Here is a 27,498-nt window from a genome sequence, read left to right as displayed (position 1 = left end):
GATAGAAAACTTATTATCCAAGAGAAACGAAAAAGATCACACTAGAAAGTGGGGTGTAAGGAAAAAGAAAGAGATATTATTTAACAATGTCTTCTTCTACCTCAATTTCTTCTCCAGATACACTTGCTAATCGAACCAATGTCTTTGATGATGGAAGTTATCCCACTGCCCTTCTTAGAATCAAAGCAGAAAGCCACTTTAACAACAATAAGACAAACCCACCACCGAAGCCGCTGTTGATCGGAACTCCGTCGTGTTTAAAGGGTGGCGAGTTCCCGGTGTTGCTGATGCTTCATGGATATATGTTATACAACCATTTCTACTCACAACTTATTCATCATGTTGCTTCTCATGGTTTTGTGGTCATTGCTCCACAGGTAACTTATGCTTCTTTAATTATTTGTAAAATGTTATTGAACCAATTACATGTTTATGCTGAAAAATCTAAAATATGCTACTTAGCTAGACTTTTGTGCACGGAATAACAATACATAGGAAATCTAAGGTTGTGTGCTATTTGGAAATAGTGAAAATGATTTTTGTTCATTTGATAAGGCTAATTGGGAGCAATTTAGGGTACACTTAGTGTACAAAGGAATCTTGTACACAAGCATTCCATTGGTTCATGGAGAATCTTTTTTTTGTATGAGTCACCTTCATTTTCATTTGAATTTTAAACCTTGTTTTTTAAATTTTAACTTATGAATTTCAAATTTATCAAACCTTTCATCTACCAAAATTAAAATAGTACTCCATCCGTTTTTAAATACTTGCTCCATTTCTCCATGCGCGGAGTTTTAGGAGAAATTGTAGAAAGTAATAAAATATAGAGGTAGTGGGGTTTGTGGAAAAATAAAAAATTATAAAAACCCAAAAGTATTGGAGAGAATTGAAGGAGAAAGAATATGGAATTAATATTGTTGGGTGCACTTGGTGAGAAAAATTAATTAAATATTATAAAAGCTTTCCAAATTAGGAAATGGACCAATTATTTAAAAACGGTCGGAAAAAGAAAGTGGAGTAAGTATTTAAAAACGGAGGGATTATATAATCCCCCCAAAAAAAAAAAAAAAACTTTGAAATTTTCACCTCATTTTTTTCTCTCTCCTAATTTTTTTTCTCTCTCCTAATGTTTCCCCTCAAATTTATCTCTCTACATAACGAATGAAGAACACTATAGAAATCTTAATTTCTTCGTTGAGTAGTTTGACCCCGGTGCAATACGGGCTGATTTATCTGGTGAAAATCTGAACGTCGTCGGTCAATTTTATGTAATCTTCCGGTCGATTTCGGCCGTACTCGCGGTGGCTTACAATTATTAAAATGAATTGTAGTGATAATATGCATGAAGAATAAACTAATTTGAATAAAATTTTGGTGGATGTGTAAAAACAAAAATAAATTTAGAATTATATGCTGCAAGTAAATAAGTTTGGTTAAAGTTGATGTTTTACAATTTTCGTATAAATTGTAGCAAGAAAATGATTTAATGTTTGCTGCTACGAAGATTGATATTTTACAAAAAAAAAAAAAAACCGATATTGTAATTGACATCAAAGTTTCGTCGAAACACTCATACATAGATTTTAATAAATAAATTTTTTCCACATAATGAACGTGTTGATACTCCTTAATCCAATGGTTTAGAAAAAAAGCTACCTTTGTGTACATGATACCATCGTTCGAACTCTGTGACGGTGTAAAATGTTTTTTTTTGGTGTTAAATATTTTTAATTTTACAGAATCATATCTAATTTTAAAATATTAGAATAACAAAAACATATTTTTATTTTGTATTTTAATTATTTCATTTCTGTGAAGGAAACAAACTTATACGTTTAGATATAAATTTTTTATATTTAATAACTATTTTATTTAAAACAAAAAGTATGTTAATAAGTTAAAATTTTACAAATTTGATAAATATAAAAAATGAACCTATTCAACTAATAATATATATTAATATGTAACCTAATGAATGTGCTGATATCCCCTTAGTCCGATGGTCTAGACATTATCAAAATGTTGCATTATATAAACACATTCAGTATTCGAACTTTGTGACCATGAAAAAACCTTTTTTTTCCCTAAAAACATTTATTATTTTAAAGAATCATTCTTCTGTTTATATAATCTAATTTGATAAACGTATCACTTTGAGATCTCCGTACAACATGTTTTAAATTCTTATACACACTATAGCCTTAAATGAAATTAATAAAACTAATGGTATATATTGTGGAACATGTGGACCAAACTTCAAAGCGTGACTTTTTTTTTGTTGTGTTTTAATCAAAATCTTGACTTTTTTGTGCTGTTATTTTCTAAAATCATAAAATAATAAGCCAGGAAATTCAGTCCAATGGATACACTATAAAAATTAATTTGTTTTCATCTGATGTATATATTTATACCCCTTAGTCTAGTAACAAACAAACCCCTTGAATGACTATGGATAGTCCACCTGTGTTCGAATCTTGTGGAGGTATAAAGAGACACGTTTTGATTTTTCTATAAATTTTCATTTTAAGTATCATTTTTGTATTTAAAAACTAAAAAAAAAATACTATCAATTTTAAAGGAATCATATTTGTATTTGAAAAATCAAAACTTACACAGTATACTGTAATTTAAAGTCTTGGAACTTATTATACCTCATTGATGTTATTAGAACTTATTATACCTTATTGAACCTTGTAAGACCTTATCAAACTTATTAGTCCTTATTAAATTATCAGACCTTACTGAACTTATTGGAACTTATTATACCTTATTAGTACGGGTATCCATCATTCGGATTAAAATCGAAATTTAAACCAATCAAAACAGAATTATTAATTTGGATCATATCCAAACTTTAAATCAAATCGGATCGGATTGAATTTTTTTGAAAATTCGGACGTTCAAATCGAATTGGATTGACCTTGTTAGAATCCAAAATACTAAAATAAATTATGAAATCGTTAGTTTATAAATAAGTATTGTTGATATAATCATGCTAAACTATGATTATAATTATTAATATTTATCATGTAACCTACCTATGTTTTCAATACTTCTATTAATCGTGTACAACTATACTTTTAAGAATTAATTTTTATTATTGTATTTTAATTTTTATTATCACATTAGGCCCAAAAAATATGCAACGTATATTAATTCGCACTTTCGTATTGGGTCCAGATAACCTAATTTTAAATCAGGATCGGATTGAATTTGGTGAGGAATTCAGATCGAAATGGATTTGATAATTGAAATTTAAAATTTATTTTAAATCGGAATGGATTTAGGCTAAATTCAAACCATGAACCGAATGGACACCCCTATTTATTAGACCTTATTATTAGACTTGATTAGAACTTATTGAAATTTATTAGACCTTATTTAACATAATGTAACTTATTAGACCTTACTTAACTTATTGGACTTATTATAAATTACCTTAACTTATTAGACCTAAAACTTATTTTTTTTGCGGTGAAGACAACATGCCCTTAATGAATGACGGTGTGCAATTGAAATAGTTTTAAATTTGACCGCCTATTAAAATATCTCACATTGATTATATATTTAAGATTGAAAAATGAATTCAAGATCCTAACACTTTTATTAATATCAAATCATATTTCTATTTCTCGTATATATTCTAGGCTAGAATTTGAAAATGAAATTCTTATTTTAGTAGCATTATTTTTCAATTCTTTCTAGCCCTTCGCTAATGTTATACTTTTACCTACCCCTTCTTGACTTATATACGGAGTATCCATGTTAATATATCTTTTACCATTTTAACTTTTGTTTCTTCCTTTACAATAAAGTGTGCGTACAATAAACTTTGTATTTTTTTATCTAAATATTTTTTATGACAATAGAGCCCTAATTAATTTCATTGGTATAATTTTCAATTTTATTTCAGCTATTCCTAGTTTACTTTTAATACCCCATGACTTATTTTAATATTATTTATAATAAGAATTATCAAATGTTGATATTAGTCAAATATATTAGTTTAAAAAATAACAATAAATATTGCATTGTTTAGTCTTATAAAATACAATGGTCATAAGATCAGATAATCAATACATTCATTTTATTTATAAAATTATTGCACGTAGTCGATATTGAATGAAACAAGATGCAGAGTCAAGTGGCGCCATAGACTTGTTTTTGAATTATATTTCTTGGTATCAAGTTACTAATAAAAATATTCACTGAATATTTTTTAGAATTTGTAGACGAATGAATTTATCAAATTTTATTATATTGAATGAGATGAAGAAACTTTAGGTATGCGATAATGGTGAAAAAGGAGATTACGTTTTCTCTTTTAATTACAATTTCCAAAGCTAAATGTTGGTGCCACATGAAATTTTACCAGCATTAAAAGTTCATTGTATGGAATTTTAGCGAAAATTTTCCCTCTTTTTTATTTTAAGTTAAATTTTTAATGTTGAGTAATCATTTTTTATTTTATAGAATCATAACTAACAAAAGTAATGAACGAATCATTTATGTTTTACAAAAATTGAAGCTAACAACCATCAAATAATCTTTAGGAAATTAACTTCTGTCTTCTTTTAGCTTCGTCCGCCATTTGCAGCAAGGCAATCAACTTATAAATTCTTCAAAGTTATAAATTTGCAAGGCAATAATCAACCATTACTCCAAACACCAAAACGTAAAAATCTTCCTTTTTTCAATTTGTGGATATAACGAAATAATGTTGAGATTAAAATCGAAATGCTAGCACGAAATTAAATCCATTTTTTTTCTCTTTCTCAAATTAAATCATAGTAATATTAAGTTAAATCAACTTATAGAATATATGATAAGATATTCTGTTATTTTACAATATATGTGATATATTTTGTATAATTATCTTTTGAGTTTCCTAGATCTGAAAGTCAATCCAATTTGAAGAGTTTTACAAGATCTAATATGATATCAAAACTTTAGGTTTACGATTATTTAAGCTTCCACAGTTTTAATTTTTTTAATTTTTCATATTCTAGCTGGCACCCCTATCATAGTATTCTTCCGTTACTAAAATTTCCTCAGCAACCTCCTCAAAAAAAAAAAAAAAAAATACCCACAGCAACTTTAATTCTTCGTTAGTGTGCCTAATTCATTCCCAACTTCCGCTTTCTTTTGCTAATCCTTTTATTTTTTGAAAAATTCATTTGCTAGTACTTATTTTGTGCGCCTAATTTCTTTGTTGTCGCTATGGATAAAGATAGATGATGAATCGTCTCCTAAAAGGCGAAAAATTGCAAAAAAATTCTGAAAATATTATCAAATTAGAACATATCATAGAACATGGTTGATAAAATTAGTAATTGTAATTACAGAAACAAAATTTGAAATATAAAGAGAGAAAAAAGAAAGGGAAAAACGGATGACAATAGAAGAAGATAAAAGCCACACCAAGGTTTAACAATGGAGTTTTACAGAAAAAGCAAAAAGGTTGAAAATAACAAAGATCAAAGAATTGAATGCAGAAAGGATGGGATTCCCATTTTCCAATGCTATATGTTGGCGCCAACCCAATTGTTCCCGCTTCAAAGCTTCCTACCCGGGAAAAAGCCAAAAAAAAGCCCTCCTAATTTTCCCTCTTAAAATTTCAACTTTCCTCCTATATTTAATATGATTTGCTTAGTTGGCGTAAAAATATTGGTGGTGTACAAAAGACTATTATACACTAAGTGTACCCCTAGCTTTTTACTAATTTTGGAGAACATCGATCAAACCAGTTAATTTGTTGAGGATTTTACAGCTATTGATAAATGTGCAATCAGTTAACGACTTGGGAATAAAAACCTTTTCATTTAGAGGTCTACATTTAACAAAACACACTTATTTCTTATATCGCAAATTAGCTTTATAAAAACTGTAGGTAGTGATATTATCAAATTATGTTAGATTTCGGGAAAACTCCTTGGGTTGGAGTGTGTACCATTGAATCATATATATAGTGTTACAATACTAGTCCTAATCATGTTAGGAAACATAGTACGATAAGAATATAAATTATATCACAAATATATACAAATATATCCCACTCTGCGACAAATATTATAATAATCCTATAATATCTATCACACCCCCGCAGTCGTAGCGGGAGGAGGGCGTACGCTAAGACTGGACCTGAATTCCAGAAATAAATCTCGTGGTAGGCCTTTAGTGAAAATGTCTGCAAACTGATATCTAGAAGGAACATGCACAACCCAAACTTCTCCCAAAGCAACATTTTCTCGAACAAAATGTACATCCATCTCCACATGTTTGGTGCGTTGGTGTTGTACCGGGTTTCCAGAAAGGTAGATTGCACTGACATTATCACAATAAACAATAGTAGCCTGCCGTAGAGGACAGTGTAACTCAAGTAAAAGATTACGAAGCCAACACGCTTCTGAGACAACATTTGCGACGCCTCGATATTCTGCTTCTGAACTCGACTTAGACAAAGTGTGTTGACTCTTAGATGACCAAGACACGAGGTTGTCCCCATGGAAACAACAATAGCCCGATGTGGAACGTCGGGTATCAGAACAACCTCCCCAGTCAGCGTCAGTATAAGTAATAAGTCGATGAGAAACAGTTGGATATAAATGTAAACCGTGATCAATGGTACCCTGAACATAACGCAGAATGCACTTCAATGCCTCCCGGGGATCATGCATGAAAAGACACACCTGTTGTACCGCTGACAAGGGTTAAATCGGTCGCTACAATCTAACTCTCAATCAAACAATACTTATACGAACACCCTATAACCAAGTACAATGGCAAATAAAGGTTCGGTCCACGAGGAACGAGAGTAATTGCAAATCAATCTTAAACCTAAGCTAGTTCGAAATCAATGGAAAATGGTGTTCTAAAATACTACTAATAAGATGGAATAAATCAATAAACTAAGACACTAGGGAGAACGGGAATCCGCCTAACCATTGGTAACTAAGCAACAAGGAATCACAGAGACAAACGGGATATGCAAAGACTATAAGTCTGATCAATATCATGTGATAGGAAGACAACGGGCAATACTAAGCTTGGATTTCTCATGCACTTAAGATTACTCGATACATAATCAAACCACATTCAATAATGAAATACTCAATTCACAATCTCTTGTTCAAATCAAGAATATCATGCAATCAAATTCAAGATTCTAGGTTAGCTACTCCTATTATAATGAATTAACATGCAATCGCATATAATCAATTTAATCACAATCCGTTTATCAAAATCAATCCTCAATTACATAGATTACCTAGGCCGGGTTTCATCCCGAAACCCTAGCTAGGAGACTACTCACACATATTCATAATCAAAGCAATAATGAATTCCAAAAGCATAATAGATATAAACATGAATTCTGATTAAGGAATAATAAAGCTTGATTAATAAACAAGAATGAATAATACCAATTGTATTGATGCGAATCAATGGAAAAGTTCAGAACTTTGATATCCGTCGTCAATGAATAATACAAAGAATCTTCGCAAATCTTGCTTCAAATCAATCCAAGAAAACTAAAATCTCTAGAAATATCTCTAAGAAAACTAATGAATCTCTAATACTAAGAACGTTCTCCAATAACTCTCTACAAAGGCTCTCAAAACTATCTCTAAAACTGTCTTTTGAATCCTCTTAAAGTTGGGCCTTATATACGTCTTCTAATGCGGAGAAGTCAAGCGCGCAGTTAACCCTGGATCAGCACGGCCGTGCTATTTGGCACGGCCGTGCTAGCTTGTCAGTAAGTAAACCGGTTTCTTCTTCAAATTGGCACGGTCGTGCTATATATGGCATGGCCGTGCAGCTTCCTGGCACGGCCGTGCTAAAAATGACACGGCCGTGCTGAATATGCTCTAGCACGGGGCTCATACTGAAGCTGACACGGGCACGGGCAACATCTGGCACGGCCGTGCTAATGGCCTGCACGGCCGTGCTGGTGCGTGGATACTTACACGGCCGTGCTATAGGCTTGCACGGCCGTGCTGCCTTGCCTGGGGTTGCTTGCTTATAGGCCAGCACGGGTGTGCCTATGGTAACACGGTCGTGCTGCCTGTGCTATGTAATCAATGCACGGCACTTGAACTTCCTTAACTCCTCGGACTCCGGTCAAGGCTAGCTCGGTTACGCATCAAGGGCTCGGGATCCGATTAAACTCGGTTGATATTACCTAAAAACACATCAAAAACAAACCGAAAACCCGTGAAGCACGTAATATGGGGAACGTAAGCATAACAAGGTAATAATCGGCCAAAGCGGCCCCAAAATACATCCAAAATCATCCTAAAATATGCTCTAAAAGCGCGCCCTAAAGTGCGCTTGTCAAAAACCCCCAAGCTACACTTTTGCTAGTCCTCGAGCAAAAACCAAGGGAAACACACACAAGATCAAATAAACTATGCCATTGCGAACAAATCAAATTAAGCACGGAATGAAATCAATGGATCCTACTTAGAACAACCATGCACGGAAGGAAAACTCACTCAAACAAGCAACGAGACACACAATCCAAGATATCGTTGATCAAAATGCAAACAAAACCTAAACCAAGCATAGAGAACAAAGAAGTCATGCTTCCCTCTAAACCCAACCAAACTGGACACGTCCTCCCCTTTTGCTTCAAATCACCACCCTAATTGGCCCCTCGTGATTCATCGAAGGAACCGGAAAAGTGATATTTTGAGGAAATAACAAAGGTATCCCGACATCTCGATTACGCATAATCTTTCCATAGGGTTGAAAGGTATCTCCCTCCACCGTTTGAGAACCGAACACCTCTAAAGTCTAAGGGTCTTAAAGGGTTGTAATGTATTGGCAATGGGTTAAGGTAGGTGAAAACAATTTAAAAAAATGGGGTTAATTCCTAAATGAAGCGCAAGAATCACAATTCTCAAAAACAATAGTTCAAAAAGATGCAATTCACATTCCACAATAAACATTGATCACACTTTTACACATCCCAAACTCTCTATGTTATACACACTCAAATCACCTTTTTCAAACTTCAAAGCTTTTTATTCATATGTCCTCGCCTTTTTCACAATTCGGACGGCTTTTCTCCTTTTTTTTTTTTTTTGATTTTCTTTTCTTTTTTTTTCTTCTTTTTTTTTTCAAAAACAAATTTTCATATTACATCTTTACAATTAAGCTCACTTTCAAACTTGCTCAAACCAACTATCGATCATTATTCTTGATTTATACACAATAAGCTCAAACAAACCTTGCGAGGTAAACGCTTCACAACTAAGGGTTGGTAAAACATCGGCCATCGGGTTTGTAACATGGGTAACCAAAATGGAATTAAAGGCTCAACATGGTTAGCAAGTAAGATGATGTAAAAAGAAAATTAATTTGTAACAAAACAAAAGGAACAAAATAAGAAAAATGAAAAAAGGTGCCCTCTTCCTCCCTTAAAAGTGTCAAGTCGGTCTTGGGAGCTACAAGTCAACACAAAGATCGAAACATGCGTAATCAAGGATCCAAATATGTCACTCAAGAAGAATGATGAAGGCTAGAACAATAAAACCTCACGGGATTCAAAAACAAAGCAACTACCAATTAAGGGGATCAAATCCACAAATGGGAAGCGACTCCATCTTACCACAGCCCAAAGGCATAGAGTTTCACATGACAAAAGTGTTCTATTTCTACCCTTCGCCTAGACTCGTCCACATTGATCAACAATAGACTCGAACTGTGTATTCATCACTGGCTTAAGTGGAAATAGACATTCCATACACATTCATTCACATTTCGAATCCAACATGAACAATATTCCAAAAATTTTGCAATTAGACAAGTTTATTATGATCCAAAAACATAGGAAAAGACTACGAGGCATATCATATAAGCTAAACCACACATCCTCATAGCAGAAGCTTTTCCTATCTAACACAAACATATGTACAACTAAGCCAACTGAATAAGTTGAAAGGCACATAACGAGGCATAAAAATCACATAAAATCCCAATCGACAAACAAGTGATCGAATGATATCAACATCAACGATCCCAGATTCCTTAGAACCGATCAAACATCCTCGAACCATTCAACTTCTTCCTAAACTAAACTATCCTAAGCACACAAAAAAAAAGAAAAGATCTCACCAAATTTGCTTCCCGGGAGCTCCAATTAACGGCCATAGCATCGTTCTTCAAACTCATGCCGCGTCTCGAATGTTCCCAATCTGCAAAAAGGGAAGACATACTAGCAAACAAGTTAAGGTTAGTCTAGGAAAGCCAGTAAATCTTTTTTTTTTTTTTTTTTTTTTTTTGTTTTAGATGAATACAAGTAAGACCCCCCCAAGCTAGAATCAAACATTGTCCTCAATGTTTATACATCAAGGACTTACAATAGTAAGGAGAGGGAGGTAACTAAAGGGAAAGGGAAAGGGATCACGAGCTAGGCCCGCCCGGGCCATAAGGGAAACGGGAGGCCATATCATCAACACTCCTCTTCAGGTCTCTGAAGGCGGAGGTCATATCCTCGTTCGACCGGCGCAAATCCGCTACCTCGAGCTTCAAATCTTCCATTCCTTGGCGGAGCCAGGCGAAGTCTTGCGCCGGGATCTGCTGGGCCGCATCCGGGCCACCCTCCTCGTCATCATCATCATCATCAGCATTGTCACCTCCTTGGCCCCCGTGGGCCTGCTCATCCCCCTGGTGAGGGTGGGGATTGCGGTTTACATACTCCGTGCCTCCGTCCTCGTGCCAGGCGAAGTCGGGGTCGAAGATCCAGTTGTCTTTGTTGTAAACCACCGTCCTCTCCGGATCGGGCAAGTAGGCGTATGGCTTGCCTGCTACGAGCCACAAATAGCAATCCGGCTGGGATGTCCCTTCAAGCCACTGCATGGCTCTCAAGGTGCGCTTATCAAGCCTCGTAGTGCCTGGGATAGCCTGCAATTCAGAAAAATCAATCCCATTATATTGCGCAAGAATGGTGATCATGCCACCGATAGTAATATCACCACTACCCCGGGCTACACCGTCGAGGTGGTCTAGTAACCACACTCCCATGTCTAGACGCCCGTCCCCACGGGTGAGGTGCCAAATAAACTGTAACTCCCTAATGGAGACTACACCCGAACTATCTCCTCTAGCAAAGATAGTAGAGGAGAAGGTCCTGTGGGACAACCGAAAGGCGGGATTTACGATGGAAGTCGCCTTATCCCTACGGGGATCTCTATCCATTTTCCCCGTGATTTGCCGCCAAAACAACCCGGAGTTGTAGTGTTTTGAGTGGCCATCCTTAGGACCATATTTCAGGTCGGATGTCCACCCAAAGGCGGCATTAACTTGGGCCACCGACATTTGAATGGTGCCCGAGTTCATTAGTTGAAAGGACAAGTACCGGGGTGAGTTATTCTTATCCCGATGCACGTACAAAGAAGACAAAAATTCGAGGGTAAGCCTCTTGTAAGTGAGAGCATGCATGGTAAGGAAAGAATCAAAGTTGGTAAATGAAAATAGTTGAACCATGTCGCTTTCGATCCCTAGAGCCCTAGCGGCTAAAGGGTCGTAGAACTTGGTAGGCCGGATCGGTCGGTGGGATAATCCTACAAATTTGTCCAAAAAGGACGGGTTATTAAAAACAATACCCATGGTGTCCACCGTGGGGGAACCATGGATGAGGATGCATCGTCCCGACCCGGTCTCCTAGTCGATGTCTTTGTTCTAGGCATGTTTGATTCAAGAAATTAAGCACAATATACCAATTAACAAGCAAGAAACTATCCTAGCATGCAATGTACTACCCTAACACTACTAGTTCACCCAAACTTGCAACAATAAAGCACAATTCAACAACAAATATTCAATAAAACGAATGAAATTGGACAAAAATTGCGAAAATCAATGAGTTTAAGAACGAATTCACCGAGGACTCCACGAAGTGGAGTTGTGGCGAGCTCAAAGAGGGCCGAATTTTGCGTCCAATCACTTGAAAAATGCTCCAATGCAAGGAGGGTGCCGAGATCTTGAAAGAAGAATATGGGGAATTAGGGTTTGATTTGAGGAATTGAGGGAGGAGGTTGGGGGTTTGGGTTAGTTTAGAGAGAAAAAGGGTAGGAGAGTTGGAGAATAATGAGAGAGTGCGAGTGAAATCGTGTTTAAAAAAACACGAAAAACTATCCGGAACCCGCGTTGCACGGCCGTGCTATAACTGGCACGGCCGTGCTGAGGTTTGGCACGGCCGTGCCGAATTTGACACGGCCGTGTTGGCTTGGCAGGCTTTTTTGCGAAATTGAATTTCAGATGGCACGGCCGTGCTAAAATTAGCACGGCCGTGCTAGTACTTGACACGGCCGTGCTGAAAATGGCACGGCCGTGCTAGAATGTCAGTGGGCTTTTGAGGTTTGGCACGACCGTGCAGATTTTGGCACGGCCGTGCTGGATTCTGGCACGGCCGTGCTGTCTGATGGCACGGCCGTGCTGTCTGCTGCAGTCTGCATGTTTTCTTTTCCTTCAAGGCACGCATCACTCTCTTCATTCCGACTTCTAACCAATCTTCTACCTGCACAAAAACATACAAGAGCACACAAAACTCACACAAATTAGGAGCTAAACCAACTACAAAACAAAAGAAACTACTCTAGTAAAAGCAAGAAAATCGGGTTGCCTCCCGGAAGCGCTAAGTTTAACGTCGATAGCTTGACGTGGTCACATTCAACTCCTGTGACCGCATTCGAACACATCTATCACACCAACATGGGCTCCCTCATAGTATGTCTTCAACCTTTGCCCATTAACCACGAAGGATTGCAACCCACTAGAATCATAAAGCTCAACCGCACCGGAAGGGAAAACATCTTTGACAGTGAATGGACCCCTCCATCTTGACATCAACTTACCGGGGAAGAGCTTCATCCTAGAGTTATATAAGAGGACTTTGTCACCAACATTGAACACCTTTCGCTCTATCTTCCGGTCATGGAACTCCTTAGATCGGGACTTGTATAGGTTTGCACTGTTATATGCGTCCATCCGAAGCTCCTCCAATTCATGAAGGTCCAACATTCGTTGCTCTCCCGCGCTTGCTAGATCAAAATTTATCTTCTTGATAGCCCATTGAGCGTGGTGCTCTAGTTTGACCGGGAGGTGACATGCTTTCCCGTAGATCAAGCGGTATAGGGTGGTGCCTATTGGGGTCTTGAAAGCAGTCCGGTATGCCCAAAGTGCATCATCAAGCTTATCGGACCAATCTTTCCTATTCTTCGCCACTGTCTTCTCAAGGATGGACTTTATCTGTCGATTGGAGACTTCCGCTTGCCCACTAGATTGAGGGTGATAGGTTGTCCCGCACCTTTGATGTACTCCATTCTTTCGAAGCATCCTTTGAAAGGCCCCATGCACAAAGTGTGACCCGTTGTCACTTATAACCGCCCTAGGAACCCCGAACCTTGGAAATATAATATTTTTGAAGAGTTTCACCACCACCTTGTGATCATTTGTAGGGGAGGCAATTGCTTCCACCCACTTAGACACGTAATCCACAGCCACAAGTATGTATTGGTTCCCACGGGAGGAAGGGAAGGGTCCCATAAAGTCAATGCCCCACACATCAAAGATCTCAAGTTCAAGTATGGGTTTTTGAGGCATTTCATTCTTCTTGGAAATGTTTCCACTCCGTTGGCAAACATCGCAAGTCTTCAAAAATGCCCACGCGTCCCTAAAGATATGGGGCCACCATAGCCCACATTGCAAAACCTTTTGGGCTGTCTTATTAGCCCCCATGTGACCTCCGCAAGGGTCAGAGTGGCACATTTTCAGCACACTATGAACTTCTTCCTCCGGAACGCACCTTCTTAGGAGACCATCTACACCTCTCTTGAACAAAATTGGATCATCCCATATGTAATGCCTTGCATCTCTCCTAATCTTCTTCCGTTGGTTCTTGGAGTAATCGGGGGAAACTCCTCACAAGCCAAGTAGTTTACCAAATCCGCAAACCATGGTAGAATCTTCTCCTTGAGGAGGTATAAAACATCATCCTTCAACTCATCACAAATGGGCAGCCCATCATCTTCTTGTTGCTCCCTCTCCATGCGCGAAAGGTGATCCGCAACCACATTCTCGGCTCCCTTCTTGTCCCGGATCTCCACATGAAATTGTTGTAAAGAGAGGACCCATCGGAGGAGGCGTGGTTTGGATTCCTTCTTCGAAATTAGGTACTTGATGGCAGCATGGTCGGTATAAACAATCGTTTTGGAACCAATGAGGTAGTCCCAAAATTTCTCAAATGCATGAACAATGGCTAGGAACTCTTTCTCTGTAGTGGTGTAGTTCCTTTGTGCTTCATTTAAGGTCTTGGACATGTAATAGATCACGTGAACCCTCTTCTCAACTCGTTGCCCAAGAACACCTCCAATAGCCGTATCACTAGCATCGCACATCAACTCAAAAGGTAGATCCCACTGTGGTCCTTGCACAATCGGTGCCGAAATCAAAACTTTCTTAAGTGTGTTAAAAGCTTGCAGGCACTCTTTGTCGAACTTGAAGTCGACTTCCTTTTGCAATAAGGCAGTCAAAGGCTTGGCTATAAGAGAGAAATCTTTTATGAATCGCTGGTAGAACCCCGCATGCCCTAGGAATTGTCTTACCCCTTTTGCATTGACCGGTGGTGGTAGCTTTGCTATAACTTCAACCTTTGCTTTGTCCACCTCTATGCCTGCATTTGAGATCTTGTGACCGAGGACAATACCTTCTTCAACCATGAAGTGACACTTCTCCCAGTTCAGGACTAAATTCACTCTTTCACACCGTTGTAGGCACTTCCCCAAGTTCACTAGGCAATCATCAAAGCAGGCTCCCCCAACAGAAAAATCGTCCATGAAAACCTCCATCTCGGCCTCCAACATGTCCCCAAAAATGCTCATAATACACCGTTGAAAGGTGCCCGGTGCATTGCAAAGTCCAAAAGGCATTCTCCTGTAGGCAAAAGTACCATATGGACAAGTAAAAGTCGTCTTCTCTTGGTCATCCGGGTTTATAGGTATTTGGCAAAACCCCGAATAACCGTCAAGAAAGCAATAATACTTGTGCCTAGTTAGTCTTTCGAGCATTTGATCAATAAAAGGGAGGGGAAAATGGTCCTTTTTGGTAGATACGTTTAGACGTCTATAGTCTATGCACATCCGCCAGCCGGTCACCGTTCTAGTTGAGATGAGCTCACCATTCTCACTCTCAACTACAGTCATTCCCCCCTTCTTAGGGACAACATGCACAGGGGAAACCCATCTAGAGCTTGAAATGGGGAAGATGATACCTGCATCAAGAAGTTTGGTGATCTCTTTCTTCACCACCTCCCCCATTTGAGGATTGAGTTTCCTCTGCCTCTCAATAGAAGGCCTCGCACCATCCTCGAGAGTTATGTGATGCATACATATAGCGGGGCTAATACCCTTGAGGTTATCAATGGTATAGCCTATGGCACTTTGATGCTCTCTCAATACATCACACAACTTCCGAGTTTGATCCGCATCTAAAGAAGAATTCACAATGACAAGATAAGTTGAATCAGGGCCAAGAAATTCGTACCTTAGATGTGATGGTAGAGGTTTCAATTCTACCTTAGGGGCCTCGTTTACCTCTTTTGTGGTGGCCTTAGCAAGTGCATACACGGGTGTAATTTCCTTGAAACCGTTATCACCATCATCTTCCTCTAGCATTTGCTCCTCTATGTACCTGCTCTCATCGGTATCACTTGGCTCAAGATCATGGTTAGTAGAAAGCAATAGTGTATGCATACTAGAGACAATCGAATCAATAGTGTCAATCATCATGCAGTTTTCGGAAGTAGACAAAGGATATTGCATGCTTTTGTTCAGATCAAATTCAAGGACCTCCTCTCCTACCTTTAAAGAAATCTTGGCACTCTTCACATCAATGAGAGCACTAGAGGTAGCTAGGAAAGGTCGCCCAAGAATAATAGGTATATGATTATCTTCATCCATTTCCAAAACTACAAAATCCACAGGTATCACAAATTTCCCAACTCGTAGGGGAACATCTTCTACCTTACCCTTAGGAAATTTGATCGAACGATCAGCTAACTGTAGGGTAATGTTGGTAGGAAGAAGTTCTCCTACCCCTAATCTTTGATATACAGAATATGGCATAAGACTAACACTAGCCCCAAGATCACATAATGCATTATCAATTTTCATTTTATTAATAGCACAAGGGATTGAGAAATTACCTGGGTCTCCCAATTTGGGAGGCATCTTGTTCATGATGATTGCACTACAATTCGCGGTGAGGTTAACAGTTTCCACCCCATCACAATTCCTCCTGCCACTCAAAATATCTTTCAAAAACCTAGCATAGTTAGGCATTTGTTTTATAGCGTCGGTGAATGGTATGGAAAGGTGAATTTGCTTCAAAGTATCTAAAAACTTACCGAATTGAGCATCCAACTTATGTCTCACAAACTTATGGGGGTAAGGAAGTTTTTGCAATAGATTGGGTTCTTTGACTTGTGTTACTTCCTTTTCATTTAAGACCTCTACAATTTTATCATTCTCTCCGGTCCTCTCCTCCTCACTCTCTATAACAGTATCAGTGGTAGGTGTAGTCACAGATTGACTCCTAGGGGGTACTACTTCATCGCTCCCCCTCAATGTCTTTCCACTCCTAGTGGTGATAGCATTTACAGAGTTTTTAGGGTCAATACCTTGAGGTGGGAGTTTTGACACTCCAACCCCATCCTTTATAGCACTAGCCAACTGAGTAATCTGGGTTTCAAGCATTTTATTATGTGTCATCACTTCATTAAACTTTTTGTCACTGGTGGCCATGAAAGTGTTGAACATTTTGGTCTGTGCTTCCATCATCTCCTCCAAACTAGTCCTTTGCGATGGTCCTTGAGCATTGTAGTTGTCATTAGAGGCTCGGGAGCCACGCGCATTAGACTGTTGGGGATTTTGATTTTGGAAGTTGTTCCTGTTACCATTGTTATTCCAATTTCCCCTGTTATTGGCATTCATGTTCTGATTGTATTGCCCTTGATTACCTGCATTTTGTTGGTAATTGTTCTGATTACCAAAATTACCATGTTGATTATGAGACCTTTGGGGATTTTGGTCCCTTTGGTTCCTGTTTCCCCACTGGTTTTGCTGTTGGTAGTCATAATTATTACCCTGTTGATTATAATTGTTCCCTCTTTGATTAGGTGGTAAATATCTGTTATTGTCATTCCTAGGTCTATTATCATAAGACAAGGCATTGACTTGTTCATTATCACACTCATTACCATCATTATAGTTGGATTGAAATTGGGAATCTACGTTACAGGCAGAGGTATCATGGTCATAAGACCCACAGTTTTCACAGAATATACATCCAGCAGGCATATTATTAGAGTTAGAGTGCATACCTGCTCCCTTAGAATAGGATGGAAGATTTTGATGCAGTGGAGCGTTGAGCTTCTCTTTGATAATTGACATTTCCTTACCTAGATTTACAATTTGCGATGTCAAATTCCCGATTGCATTAAGATGGTCTACCGAATAGACCGCTCCTCCACTCTTGCTCATGGCCTCTCGCTCTCCATCTTGCCAATCCATGTGGTGTCGTACCACATCTTCTATGATATCAATGACTTCTTCTTCGGTTTTGTTCATAATGGGGCCACCTGCTCCCGCATCCAAACTGGTCTTCCCTTGAGGACTCAATCCTCCATAGAAAATCTGTAAAACTTGATATGTTGGGATTCCGTGGTGTGGGCACTCTCTTTGATACTCCTTGTACCTTTCCCATGCTTCGTAGATTGACTCCCCACTCCTTTGCCGAAATCCCTGGATCAAAGCTCTAGCATCGGCCGTCTTCTTTTGGGAATAAAATCTTCCCAAGAATGCTGTCGTGACATCATCCCAAGTGTGTAGAGAGTTCGGCTTCACCTCCTTCTCTAACCATTCGAGAGCTCTCCCAATAAGTGAAAAGGGGAAAAGCTTCAATCTCACGAACTCTTGATTCGCCCCATTAACCTTGATGGTATTGCAGTACTTCTCAAATTCGTTCAAATGAGCCAAAGGGCTCTCATGCTTGGCACCACTAAACTGCCTTCTCTCGATGAGGGTGATCATAGCCGGCCGGATCTCGAAATCATTGGCCTCAGTAGTGGGTGGAGCAATCCCACTTGAAGCTCTATACGCCCCAGGAGTTCCCAACTCCTTAAGGGGTCGTGGTGCTGGCCGATTGGGTTGGCGCGGTATGTCTGCCATTGGAACCTGTTGTGTGTTGTGTTCCTTTCTTTGAGAGTTTGATGACGTCAATCGAGATTTACGATTGCTCCTCAAAGTTCTTTCGATTTCTGGATCGAAGGGTATTAATTCTCTCTGTTTAGACCTGCGCATACACACTAACCGAACCAATTAAATAGCAGGGCTACAAGTGTAGCCAAAAGGGAAAAATCTTTTTGTGCTTTTTTATGATGAACTAGACTCAAGAAATTAAAAAGCAATTAACAAACACCGTTCCCTGGCAACGGCGCCATTTTGACAAGGGTTAAATCGGTCGCTACAATCTAACTCTCAATCAAACAATACTTATACGAACACCCTATAACCAAGTACAATGGCAAATAAAGGTTCGGTCCACGAGGAACGAGAGTAATTGCAAATCAATCTTAAACCTAAGCTAGTTCGAAATCAATGGAAAATGGTGTTCTAAAATACTACTAATAAGATGGAATAAATCAATAAACTAAGACACTAGGGAGAACGGGAATCCGCCTAACCATTGGTAACTAAGCAACAAGGAATCACAGAGACAAACGGGATATGCAAAGACTATAAGTCTGATCAATATCATGTGATAGGAAGACAACGGGCAATACTAAGCTTGGATTTCTCATGCACTTAACATTACTCGATACATAATCAAACCACATTCAATAATGAAATACTCAATTCACAATCTCTTTTTCAAATCAAGAATATCATGCAATCAAATTCAAGATTCTAGGTTAGCTACTCCTATTATAATGAATTAACATGCAATCGCATATAATCAATTTAATCACAATCCGTTTATCAAAATCAATCCTCAATTACATAGATTACCTAGGCCGGGTTTCATCCCGAAACCCTAGCTAGGAGACTACTCACACATATTCATAATCAAAGCAATAATGAATTCCAAAAGCATAATAGATATAAACATGAATTCTGATTAAGGAATAATAAAGCTTGATTAATAAACAAGAATGAATAATACCAATTGTATTGATGCGAATCAATGGAAAAGTTCAGAACTTTGATATCCGTCGTCAATGAATAATACAAAGAATCTTCGCAAATCTTGCTTCAAATCAATCCAAGAAAACTAAAATCTCTAGAAAATTCTCTAAGAAAACTAATGAATCTCTAATACTAAGAACGTTCTCCAATAACTCTCTACAAATGCTCTCAAAACTATCTCTAAAACTGTCTTTTGAATCCTCTTAAAGTTGGGTCTTATATACGTCTTTTAATGCGGAGAAGTCAAGCGCGCAGTTAACCCTGGATCAGCACGGCCGTGCTGTATTTGGCACGGCCGTGCTAGCTTGTCAGTAAGTAAACCGGGTTTCTTCTTCAAATTGGCACGGCCGTGCTATATATGGCATGGCCGTGCAGCTTCCTGGCACGGCCGTGCTAAAAATGACACGGCCGTGCTGAATATGCTCTAGCACGGGGCTCATAATGAAGCTGACACGGGCACGGGCAACATCTGGCACGGCCGTGCTAATGGCCTGCACGGCCGTGCTGGTACGTGGATACTGACACGGCCGTGCTATAGGCTTGCACGGCCGTGCTTCCTTGCCTAGGGTTGCTTGCTTATAGGCCAGCACGGGTGTGCCTATGGTAACACGGCCGTGCTGCCTGTGCTATGTAATCAATGCACGGCACTCGAACTTCCTTAACTCCTCGGACTCCGGTCAAGGCTAGCTCGGTTACGCATCAAGGGCTCGGGATCCGATTAAACTCGGTTGATATTACCTGAAAACACATCAAAAACAAACCGAAAACCCGTGAAGCACGTAATATGGGGAACGTAAGCATAACAAGGTAGTAATCGGCCAGAGCGGCCCCAAATACATCCAAAATCATCCTAAAATATGCACTAAAGCGCGCCCTAAAGTGCGCTTGTCAACCGCATATGCAATATTTGGCCTAGTGAAAGTGAGATACTGAAGAGCACCTCCTAAACTGCGATACAAAGTAGGATCCCGAAAAGGTGGCCCTGCATCTGCACTAAGTTTGGACTTAGTGTCAACTGGAGTGGTTGCAGGTTTACAAGAGGCCATACATGCACGCTCTAGAATCTCTTGTGCATACTTTTCCTGTGAAAGTAGAAAATAAGAGGGTTTTCGGGTCACTACAATACCCAAAAAATAGCTCAACAGACCCAAGTCAGTCATAGGGAACTCAGTTTGTAGCTGAGATATGACACCTGCACGCAACTTGTCAGATGAGGTAGCTAATATAATATCATCATCATAAAGAAGCAAATATGCCATATCATCACCCTGCCGGATTGTGAAGAGAGAAGTGTCACTCTTAGAAATGACAAAACCCAACTTAATAAGAAAATTTGCAAAGCGTTGGTACCAAGCTCTGGGAGCTTGCTTTAAACCATAGAGAGCGTTGCGAAGACGACAAACCTGATTGGGCGCTCTCTGATCAAGAAAACCCGGAGGTTGATGCATGTAAACAGTTTCTTGTAAGTCATCATGTAAGTAGGAATTTATGACATCTAGTTGATGTATCGACCACTGTCTAGCCAAGGCTAAGCTAAGAACTGTACGAATAGTGGCCGGTTTAACTACCGGACTAAAAGTCTCATCACAATCCACACCAATTTCCTGCGACCTGCCATCACATACAAGATGAGCTTTGTGCCTTTCAAGGTCATAATTAGACTTGTATTTATGTTTAAAGAGCCACATACAATTAACAATATTCACTCCCGTAGGCCTAGGCACCAATTCCCATGTCCCTGTCTTAATTAAAGCACTATATTCATCATTCATCGCCGCATTCCAGTTATGGTCATTTAAATCTTGTTTATAGGACTTTGGAAGGGGTGATTTATGATGGTGGGGACCCGAAGGTTGAACGGTAAGGTTGCAATGTTTCGGATTGGGCTTAAAAATTCTCCGTTGACTACGGGTGACTCGGGGTGAAGAAGGTGGTGGTCGAGTGGGTTGTATGGGCGGAATGCCTCGCATAGGTGGCGGGGAGTAATCATGGGTGGGTGTGGTGGCACTGCTGGCCAAGGGTGGTGAGGGCAGTGGGGTCCGCGAGCTACCCGCGGCTGACGCTGGGCTGCCGCAGCCTGCCTGCGGTGTAGGCTGCTGGATTGGCTGCTAGGCAGGGGAGTTTGGCTGGCAGGGATGTTTTGTGGGTTATCTGCGTTACTGGGCCGTGTTGAGGGGGGCTGGCAGGACCTCCTGGGCTGGTTTGTGGGTTGGCAGAAATGGCTGGGCCATTTTGTTGGTGGGGTGTGTGTGGGTTTTGTTGTTGCGGGGTGTGAAGAGTGGGGTGCAACAAAAGAGGGCCGGGAAGGGGAATCATCACCTAAAAAATCATAATCTTGGCTACGAAATTGAGCGATATTTCGGAATGGGAAAGTCGCTTCATAAAAAATGACATGACGCGATATGATTATTTTATTTGTGGTGAGATCAAGACACTGATACCCTCTATGGTCAATAGGATAACCCAAGAACACACATGGTGTAGATCGAGGAGCTAATTTGTGTGGAGCTGTGGCTGATAAAGTAGGAAAACAAAGACACCCAAAGACACGAATGTGATCATATGCAGGAGTTTTTCCAAACAAGGCTAAAGCAGGAGTATTGTTTTTAAGGGCTTTTGTTGGCAAAATATTTAGAAGGTAAGTGGCCGTTTCAAGAGCATAAAACCAATACGAGGGAGGGAGAGACGCATGAAAAAGTATAGTACGCTTAATATTATTAAGAGTGCGAATCATACGCTCGGCTTTGCCATTTTGTGAGGAAGTGTGTGGACAAGAAAAACGGAAAATCATTCCATGGTCAATACATTTTTGCTTAAAAGGGTCATTATCAAATTCCCTACCATGATCACATTTAAAAGATTTAATTTGTCGTTCAAATTGGGTTTCAACATATTTCCGAAAATTGATAAAGGATTGAAAAGCTTGAGATTTGTATTTTAATGGAATGGTCCACACAAAGTGAGTATGATCATCTAATAAGACTAAATAATATTTGTGACCTTGAGAACTACGAACAGGAGAAGTCCATAAATCGGCATGTCTAATATTAAAAGCACAAATAGTAATATTATTAGAATTCTCAAAAGGGAGTCGAGTATGTTTTCCTAATTAACAAGATTTGTAAAACTGGGAGTCATGCTCCTTATCACAAGAAATATGATTTTTAGACTTTAGAAACCTAAAAACTTGAGCTCCAGGATGTCCTAGACGACTATGCCAAGTAGATGGTGAAACAGCAGTGAGTGAGGTAGCAAGACAGGTTGATGGAGTGGAGTTTGTGGTTTTGACTGGATATAAGTCTCTTGAACTATCACATCTCGTTATTATTGTCCCCGTACAAAGATCCTTCACAGAAAAACCAAAAGGATCAAACTCAATAGACACAGAATTATCAGTGGTAAATTTACGAACTGAAATAAGGTTCTTTATGAGTTGAGGTGCAAGGAGGACATCACAAAGGATGAGAGGTGCTTTAGGATGGGGAAGGGAGCCATGACCATAACGTGTTACTGGAATACGATGACCATTACCAACTAAAATATGATTTTTAGTGCTTAAATTAAACAGGGGTAAGAGATTACCAGCGTTGTTCGTCATGTGAGATGTGGCACCCGAATCCACGTACCACTGATTGTCGGGATTTGGAAGTGTCATTGTGGAGAAAGATGCTGCCAAATCCGTGGGAGTCATGGGCTGCCCATATTGGGCCGTGTAAGCCTGTTGTGGCCTGGCTGTCCAAGGACGAACTGTTGTTGCTGCTGAACTGGAAAAGGAGCTGGCAGCCTGGCCCAAGTTAATTGCTGAGCCCACTTTTGGAAGCTGGCCCATAGCTGCTGCTGACTTAGGCTTGCTTGGTTAGGAGGGGTGGACTGGGCTTGGGCCTGATGCTGTTGTTGTTGCTGTCCACACCCCCTTCCTTTGGGTTTGGACTTGCCACCACGCCCTTTATTGCCACGACCACTTCCACCACCACCCCTGCCTTACTGTTGCGGCGGCTGCTGCTGCTGGCCGGCCGCCGTGGTGGTGGTGGTGCTGCTCTCTTGTGCCACAAAAGCTTGCCCGGAGTTGTCTTTTGCGGATTTGCGGGACTCTTCTAAGAGAATTCGGGATCTTGCTTCATCAAATCCAGGAAGAGGTCGAATTTGAGTGATAGATTGAGCCACTCCATCATAGTCGGAGTCAATTAAACCTGCACAAAGACGTAAAACCAAGGTTCTCTCAGACACGGGCTGACCAACATTAGCTAGTTGATCTATGAGTTCCTTCAATTTCTGACAGTAAGAAGACACATCTGGGAAATTTTCAACAAAAAGATTGTTAAACTGCTTTTCGAGATAAATTGCACGAATTTCACCATTATCTTGAAAAATATTGGCGAGCCTATCCCAAGTTTCTTGTGCCGTAGCATTTTTGTACAACACCGTGCTTCGTAAGTCCGCATAAATTGTGTTATAAATCCACTTTTTCATAATTGAAACAAGACGGTTCCACTGCGCCGTTGTGAGGTCCGTAGGACGGGGTGATTTAAGATCTATATGGTCGATAACATTGTAGGAGTGACAATGAATTTCGAAAAGTTCAACCCAACTACCATAATTCCCTTTTTCATGATCAAGAATTTCTGGAACCTCATTCTTGATATTGCTAATGGAATTAGCAGGGTGGTAGTCATTAGAGGGTGGAGGAGGAGGAGGTGTGGGTGGTTGATCATCATCCTTGGCCATTGCTAAGGAAACCCAAACAATATGCTACTGTAAACCAAAAGAAAATTAATTAAAGAGGCTTGATGATGCAGCAAAGTGGACCAAAAAAGGTAGCAAATTTAAGTGATGAATTAACCACGAGAGATTAGATTATGCGGAAGAAAGAGAGGATCAGATTTTTTTAGGAAAGAAATTAATTTTGTGGAACCCTCAAAAAATCTAGGTTATGGTACCATGTTACATTTCTGGAAAACTCCTTGGGTTGGAGTGTGTACCATTGAATCATATATATAGTGTTACAATACTAGTCCTAATCATGTTAGGAAACCTAGTACGATAAGAATATAAACTATATCACAAATATATACAAATATATCCCACTCTACGACAAATATTATAATAATCCTATAATATCTATCAAATTGTTTGTGCAAGATAAATTAATTACATAGTAGTGCAAAATGAAATAATTGTGGCCAGTAAAATAGAAAGCATTGCAAATATTCATGAATCAACAAAAAAGGCAAGTGTTGCATTGTAGCATTGTCCAAGTAGGTTCATGTTTGTTTAGGGGTTTTAAGTATTCCCATGAATATTAAAATTGATGATATTGTTTTTTGCATCTTATTGGAGAAAAATAATTCAAAAAAGAAAAAAAAAAACCTTTATATCGTTTCAATAACAAAAACAGAGTAAAAAGAACATGATATTACTCGTATGTCCTAATTTCTAAACGTATAGACTATAGAGTCAACTGAAATCTTATCATAATTAACATTCTTTAATATTTGATATCTTTAATTCTTTACTTTACCTTATTTTTTGCTGAATCTGAAATTATTTTTACGGAAACAAAATTATATTTGTTGAACTTAAATTATTTTTACTGAACTTAAATTAATTTTACTGAACTAAAATTATTTTTACTAATTTTCTATTATAATTTTACTGAACTGAACTTATTTTTACTAAACTAAAATTATTTTTACTAAACTGAAATTAATTTTACTAAACTGAACTTCTTTTTACTGAACTCAAATTATTTTTACTCAATATTATATTTTTAAGGTGAACAAAACTGGACCTAAGAACCTCAACCCACAACCAAGAAAACCTGGCATTACAAATTTAAAACTTAAAGAAGTGAAAGCTAAATTTATAGACTTTAATGGCCCATTTGATTAGTCACAATAAATGCTTGAAAGAAATGAGAAGAATTTATATGCAATATGAGATTAAAAAAAAATTAAATAAAAATCAACAAATGTTAAATGACTTAAATCGCATGGTAATGTTAGTTTATCCCAAATTAAATTTTTATTCTTCCCAAATACTGTTTATTATCTATTATACTTCCTCTGTTCTTTTTTACTTGACATGTTTCTTTTATCACGCTTGCCAATACAAAACTTTAACGGTCAATAACTTTAATTCTCCATAATTAAAAAATATCAAAGTTATATATTATAATAGTACTTATTGAGACGAGTTCAAAATTATCAACATAAATATGTTTTTCCTTACATATTATTCACAAAAACACGGTCAAAGGAGGGGTGGTGAATAGTGTAAAAGTCAAAGCGGGTCAAGTAAAAAAGAACGGAGGAAGTAGTACTAATATGGTAATGGACCATTTCAATCTTGCATCAATCCAAATGTTACTCTGGGTTTATTATACTACTATTTAGACAAATATAGATTCACAAGTTTGTTTCCTACTCCTATTCAAATAGTTCTACTATATTCATGGCATCCTAATTCATTTATGTTTGTTCACATCTATAGCTATATTCCGTCGCTGGACCAGACTCAAAAGACGAAATAGAAGCCACAGCTGCAGTTATAAACTGGTTATCAGAAGGATTAAAAGACGTACTTCCATCGAATGTACAACCAAACCTACACAAGCTAGCACTTTCAGGCCATAGTCGCGGAGGCAAGGTAGCATTTGCACTAGCATTAAACAAAATAACAGCATCTCCTCTCAAAATATCAGCTTTGATAGGCATAGACCCAGTTGATGGAATGGGAAAAGGAAACCAAACACCGCCTCCAGTTTTAACATACGTACCACAATCTTTTGACCTTAATGGAATGCCTGTGCTTGTGATTGGTTCGGGTTTGGGTGAAATAAAGAAGAACCCTTTGTTCCCTCCTTGTGCTCCGAAAGGAGTAAACCATGAGAATTTTTTCGAGGAATGCCAAAGTCCTGCTTGGTATTTTCTTGTAAAAGACTATGGTCATCTCGACGTGCTAGATAATGATACTAAGGGAGTCAGGGGAATTACTACTTATTGTTTGTGTAAGAATGGAAAATGTAGAGAGCCTATGAGAAAGTTTGTTGGAGGGGTGATTGTTGCCTTTTTAGATGCTTACATACAAGGAGATGATAGCAAGCTCAAATCTATCAGAGACCGAGATGAAACTGTCGCTGTGGAGTTTGACAAGGTTGATGTTTGTCTGTAATTTTTAAGCAAGTGTGATGTATGGATTGTATAGTACTCGTATTTGTATTGTTTATATATCTAGATATCGATCTTTTCTTTACTTTAGCGTAAAAAGAAAACAGAGTAAAATCTTATATGGAAGGCTAAGGCGCGGCCTTTTATTGCAAATGCACAATATGAGGGTCAAAGGCTTCACTTTGCCTTGCTATCTCAATTACAGGAAGACTGAATGTGAATTTAGCTAGAATTCTAAAAGCAATAGTTGTGTTTTTTAAGTTCAAAGTCAGAATTTATTTACTTTTTTTTTTTTTGAATTGAAATAATATTGTATTAATGAGGTGAAATTAAAGTAAAGTTACAAAAAACCAATTAAATTCTAAAATAATACTACGTAAGAAATATATGTTATTACGAAGTCGTTAGTTGGGACGAACTCTACAAGAGGGGGTGAATTGTAAATGAGTTCCTAGTGACTATTTTTGCGGAGTTAAAAACATAATAATAAAGGAACTTGGAATGCACATAGGATTTTTACGAGGAAACGTTCCACGACCCAATTACAAGTAAAATCTCGACCCTTCAAGGGATTTCAGACAAAATCAATCCACTATAATAGGGAACACACCTAGTTACAACCTATTAAGCACATACCTTTCCTCACAAGTTCCAGACTGAACTTGCTACACAATAGAACCCTATTCTACCAACCTAAGTCCCAAATTTAGATTCACTCAGTATTCCCAGAGTACTCACAACTCAGCTTCAACCTAAACCTGCAAACTGTATGCAATATGCTAATCACTCACCCAATACCAAAACAATACAACCCTTGACTCTAATATGTGATTGGAAAGCTACACATGAAATCCGAAACTCATATGACAAAGCATTAGACTTGGCAAAGTTACTCTTTAAGCACTCTTCAGATTTTTCACGAAAAAACTCACGAGTTATGCAAATTATGATCTCTATTTTATATACTTCCTCCGTTAATGGTTAATTGCAACAAAGGGGTATTATTTGTGAGATATAAAATATTCCTTTGCTGCAATTAACCATTAACGGAGGAAGTACAAGAATTACTCGTATGTAAAGTAGGG

The 27,498-nt window shown here is 38.5% G+C and overlaps 2 protein-coding genes across 2 annotated transcripts; one reads left to right on the top strand and one right to left on the bottom strand.

The window, feature by feature from the left end:
- LOC110699749 (chlorophyllase-2, chloroplastic-like) lies at positions 1–26,648 on the top strand. The gene is made up of 2 exons (XM_021877268.1): positions 1–377; positions 25,737–26,648. The coding sequence occupies exons 1-2, from the start codon at positions 87–89 to the stop codon at positions 26,415–26,417; spliced, it is 972 nt and encodes a 323-aa protein (XP_021732960.1). The 5' UTR covers positions 1–86; the 3' UTR covers positions 26,418–26,648.
- LOC110699750 lies at positions 23,205–23,982 on the bottom strand. The gene is made up of 2 exons (XM_021877269.1): positions 23,603–23,982; positions 23,205–23,437 (listed from the first exon to the last, which is right to left on the bottom strand). Exons 1-2 carry the CDS (start codon positions 23,970–23,972, stop codon positions 23,229–23,231), a joined length of 579 nt encoding a protein of 192 aa, XP_021732961.1. The 5' UTR covers positions 23,973–23,982; the 3' UTR covers positions 23,205–23,228.
- Positions 26,649–27,498: the final 850 nt, after the last annotated feature.

Source organism: Chenopodium quinoa, unplaced genomic scaffold, assembly GCF_001683475.1.
Source record: "Chenopodium quinoa cultivar QQ74 unplaced genomic scaffold, ASM168347v1, whole genome shotgun sequence".
NCBI classification, from domain to species: Eukaryota; Viridiplantae; Streptophyta; class Magnoliopsida; order Caryophyllales; family Amaranthaceae; genus Chenopodium; species Chenopodium quinoa.
The sequence above is the reverse complement of the archived record's forward strand: the minus strand, read 5'-3'. Positions and strand labels throughout refer to the sequence as shown.